The sequence below is a fragment of the Microtus ochrogaster genome, chromosome 18 (assembly GCF_000317375.1).
Source record: "Microtus ochrogaster isolate Prairie Vole_2 chromosome 18, MicOch1.0, whole genome shotgun sequence".
Taxonomy (NCBI): Eukaryota; Metazoa; Chordata; class Mammalia; order Rodentia; family Cricetidae; genus Microtus; species Microtus ochrogaster.
Genome location: NC_022020.1, coordinates 50,764,471 through 50,769,232, shown reverse-complemented (window position 1 = coordinate 50,769,232; position 4,762 = coordinate 50,764,471). Strand labels below are relative to the sequence as shown.

Below are 4,762 nucleotides of genomic sequence, written 5' to 3'. Positions count from 1 at the left end.
GGATCTCCTCAATGGTGCTTTTTCCTCTTCTGTTTCACCATCCTTTAGTCTTGCTTCTGGTTACTCTGCACGTCTCTGCTTTTGTTTTACAGATACACAAAAGTTTTTCCTGGACTCCCCAACTTTGTTCCAACCAACCTCCCCTTGTACACAGCCCTCAGCCTGTTCTCCTTCAATGGTTTCTCTCCTCACTCCTATTAACTTTGTCTCTGTATGGCATTAACCATGATCTGTCCCTGTGGGTTCTACAGGTCACCTTCATCTTTATCTGCTTTTTTGAGGGGGTATATTTGAGACAGGCTTTCTCTGTGCAGTTTTGGAGCCTGTCTGTGGATCAGGCTGACCTCGAGCTCACAGAGATCTGCTTGCCCCTGCCTCCCCAATGCTGAGATTAAAGGCATGCGCCACCACCGCTGTGCTGTCTTTATCCTTATAAAGGGGTTGTAGTTAAATCACAGACTAGGATTGGAGATGACCCCGCCCACTGAAAGCTGTGCTGTGTTGTAGGATGCGAAGAGATAGAATTCAGCCAGCTCATCTTCAAAGAGGACGTCTTCAATGACAGCTACTTCGGGGACCATCTGCGTGGCCAGATCTCCACGGAGGAGCTTCACTTTGGGGAAGGGGTGCACCGCAAAGCTTTCCGTAGCACGGTGATGCAGGGCCTCATGCCGGTCTTCCAGCCTGGCCACGCATGCGTGCTCAAGGTGCACAACGCTGTTGCCCATGGGACCAGAAACAACGATGAACTTGTGCAGAGGAACTACAAACTCGCTGCCCAGGTGGGTGAGGGAGCAAGCGTGGCTCTCTGGGTGAGAGAATGAAGCGCAGCATGAGATGAAAATGAGAGAGTATTTCCATACGGGCATTTGGCTTCTTCAGGGTGAGGATTAAGGCTGAATGTTTGGGGGACAACATTGGCTTCTCGGTCCTCAGAAGGAGTTAGGCTCAGCACAGGGACACTTTTTGTCACCTGGGGTCCAATGGGCTGTGGTCATGTTGGTCCCCAAGGAAAAAAAAATCCCCTTGGGCAAAGGGCGATATGATGGGACCTAGGAATCTATTCATCTGACCAGTGTCAGAACAGGAATCGCCTTGCTGAGCAATTCTGAATTCTTCTAACCATCTGGATTACAATGTCTTTGGGGGATACAGGAATGCTACGTTCAGAATACTGCCAGATACTACGCCAAGATCTATGCCGCTGAAGCTCAGCCTCTGGAAGGCTTCGGAGAGGTGCCAGAGTAAGTCTGCTGAGCCTGCCTTGGGTGACTGACTACCTGTGACTTGCTGTGGGTGGGGAGGACTTAGAGGTAGGAGGGTAAGAAGGACCCATTAGTCAAGTGTTTGTTTTTGTCTCTCTGACTCTACACTCCATGGGGGGAATCACATGGCTGCTGCCCTGTTCTTATTTGATCTCCAGAGGTATAAGAGAATACCTGGTAAGGATTATATTTTTAAATTAAAAAAAATGTAATTATGTGGGGCTGGAAGGATGGCTCAATGGTTAAGAACACTGGCTGCTCTTCCAGAGGACTTGGGTTCAAATTTCATTCACGTGGTATCTTATAACTGTTCCAGTCCTAGGAGTTCTGATGCCCTCTTATGGTCTCTGTGGGCACTGCAGGCAAGGGGTGAACAGGCAGAAATACAGGCAAAACACCATACAAATAAAAATAAGTTAATTTTTAAAATATAAATTCCGGCTAATTTGTGTCTTTGCGTGGGGATGTGCACATGGGGGCGCAGATGCAGAATTCGGAGAAGGGGATCTGTTGTCCTGGAGCTGGAGGGACAGGTGTTTGTGAGTCACTATATGGGGGTACTGGGGACAAAGCTAGAGTTCTCTGCAAGAACAGGAAGTACTCCGAACCATTGAGCCATTTCTCTGTCCCTTGATAAATATTCTTAATTTTTTTCTTTTTTTATTATGCTGCCAGGGAGACAGCTCAGGGTTTAAGTTCACTTGGTGCTCGTTCAAAGACCAAATTAAATTCCCAGCATCCACATGGTGGGTACTCATGACAGTCTGTAGCTCCAGTTCTAAAGGATCTGGTGCCCTCTTCTGGCTTCCACAGGCACTGCATGGTTGTGATGCGACACATGTGGAGGCAAAACACCTGCACACACAAAACAAAACACACACATTTTTAAAAGCTTATATCATTATTGTGCATGTGTGTGCATATATAGTGGAGTGTATGTGCCATGGCACACACGTGGAGGTTAGAGGGTAGCTCTGTGGAGTTGGTTATCTCCTTCTGCCTTTCTGTGGTTTTTAGGGATTGAACTCAGGTCACCAGGCTTGTAGAGCAAGTGGCCTTACCTGCTCGGCCACCTCACCAGCACTGCTATCCATTAAGTAAATATAATGCGTGAACAGAAGAGTGGATTCTGCCACATTAAATAGATATCACGATATCTACCATGTTAAATTGAAAATTGGACACATCCCCATGCATAGATTCCACCTACACTGCCTTGCCTTAACAGTAAACAAATACACGAGAGCAAGAAACGGTTACAACACAACCAATAAGCTATGGTAACACCACAGGGAAGACCAGGGACACTGGAGCAGAATCCTCTGGGCAGAAAGTATATGCTTCATCCACTCATTGCCTGAGTATTTTGAGGCTCAGCAAATTCCTGAGAGTTCCTGAGAGTCTGGAGCCTGTGTTTATTAGCTGTTTATGTGATAAGGTCATATTTTCATGCTAAGTAGAAAGAGAAAGGGCCATGCCAGGACACTGGAGATACAGAAAGAGCAGCCATTTATACATCAGTGAAAACAAGAGGGGAAGAAGAAAACAGTTCCTGTTTGCATGCTCCCGCTTCCTCAGAAACCCTTCCCCTTGGGTAGCATGATGTAGTAGGATGCCCCTTACTTTCTGCTTTCCGCCAGAAAGCATGTGACACACGTGTCTAGTACAAGCAGCTTCGTCAGCAGCTTCAGCAAAATGAACAATGCCGCAGAGAAGCAACTGCTTTTCTGTTAAACACAAAGCCAGGCGTTGGGGTGAACTCAGTTTCATAATGTAGGCACTTGCCCACTATCTTTCTTGTTCCCTCTTGCCTGCCTCTGTTCTCTTAAGTTCTGCCTTAAGGGAGAAAAGGTAGAAACGGTAGCAGAATTTTTAGGGCAAAAGCCCACATTTTGGCAGCTCCAACAGGCTAGGTTTGGACACCTGCTCCAGGATGACCAGTGATGGTGAAAACCAGAGAAAGGAAATTGAATTCATGAATTGGGAAGAGGGATGAAAAAGGAGACCCATGACTCCAACTTCATCCTTGGGATGCTGACAAGAGCTGTAGGTTGAAATACAAGAAGAGCCAGGCTGTGGGAATGCATATCTTTAAACCCTGCACTCGGGAGGGAGGCAGAGGCAGGGTGGACCTCTGTGAGTTAGGGGCCAGCCTACCTAGTCTATAGAGCGAGTTCCAGGATTGCCAGGGCTACACACAGAGAAACCCTGTCTCAAAAAAAGAAAGACAGGAAGAATTGTGGCAGGAGGCTAGAAGCATGCATAACTAAGCAAGGAAGAGGGCCAGGTGCATGCATAATTAAACAATCCTCTATCTCTCTATCTTTGCTTCTGCAAGGTGAGCCAGGGTTGTTGCTGGTGTCACCTCTGAGGATGTGACCTGGTTTCTGCTGCTGCTCTAGGGTGTAGCTGTGTCCCAGAGGATAATTGACCTTCCTAGGGTGGGATCTGTCTTGAGAGGTCTTGCTGCTTTTGGAATCCAGGTGTTCGGAGGATGTTGATTTCTGTGGCTTCAGCCTCTACCTGGCGATGAGACAGGTTAGGTGCAGGCACTCCTTAAATTTTGAACATGCGTAGGCAAAATCAGGCAGGACTCTGGCTCCAAAGCAAGGAGTCAGACACAAAATGAAGGCAGAGCTACCAAGATTTCAGTCTGCTTTCAGTTACCTTGAGGCCCCGAATGAGGAGTCAATGCTTTTGTGGTTATTATTTTTATTATTACATTTTAATGAAGTATGTGTATGTGGGTGTGTGTGTGCACGCACTCACGCGTGTGCATGTGTGTGTGTGTGTTACAATAAATGTGTAGAGGTTAGAGGACAACAGGTAGGAAAGGATTCTCTCCTGTGACCCTGAGGGTCCTGGGGTTTGAACTCAGGTCATCAGGCTTGGTGGCAACTGCCTTACCCAGCAAACCATCTCATCGACTCCACGAAAGCAGTTTCTAAGAGCCTATCATTAAAGCAAAGCCGGGGTATCCTAGTGCAGGGGCAGACCCAAGTTTTGTGCAGCTTAACTCTTATACCACGTGGGGCCCTTTTAAAGGAAAAGAACACATAATGGATATCAAGATGGGTTTAGGGGCCTAGAAGGGTGGGCTCAAGTAGGGAGTGGAAGTTGTTTGATGTCATCCGTATTCACCAAACAGGCTGAAGCCCTAAAGACAGATGAGGACATTTTTTTCTATCAAAAACTTAAATCTCCTGCAGTACCCTGGGAGAATTTGCGGCTACATGTGTGATCATAGCATATGGAAGGGTAAGCAGTCTCTGAAGGATATCTAGGCCGGATAGATACTCACTGACCTAGTGAGTATCTAGACTGGAGAATGCTACATCAGGGATGCATACGTGTGTGCCCTGAGCTGGCCCTGCACACTGCTAGGCTTCCAGTTAAGCTCATATTGCTGGGATCTGGAGGCACTGGACCACAGTCAACCTACCCCCCCCAAACACACACACACACACACACACACACACACACACACACACACACAC

At 47.3% G+C, this 4,762-nt stretch overlaps 1 protein-coding gene across 1 annotated transcript in view; it reads left to right on the top strand.

Annotated features, from left to right (window-relative positions):
• Alpk2 (alpha kinase 2) overlaps window positions 1-4,762 on the top strand; it is a 104,820-nt gene that overhangs the window by 84,632 nt on the left and 15,426 nt on the right. The window contains exons 9-10 of the mRNA XM_026783307.1: window positions 508-782; window positions 1,156-1,244. Of these exons, the coding sequence (XP_026639108.1) occupies window positions 508-782; window positions 1,156-1,244 (364 nt within the window). The remainder of the gene's footprint in view (window positions 1-507; window positions 783-1,155; window positions 1,245-4,762) is intronic.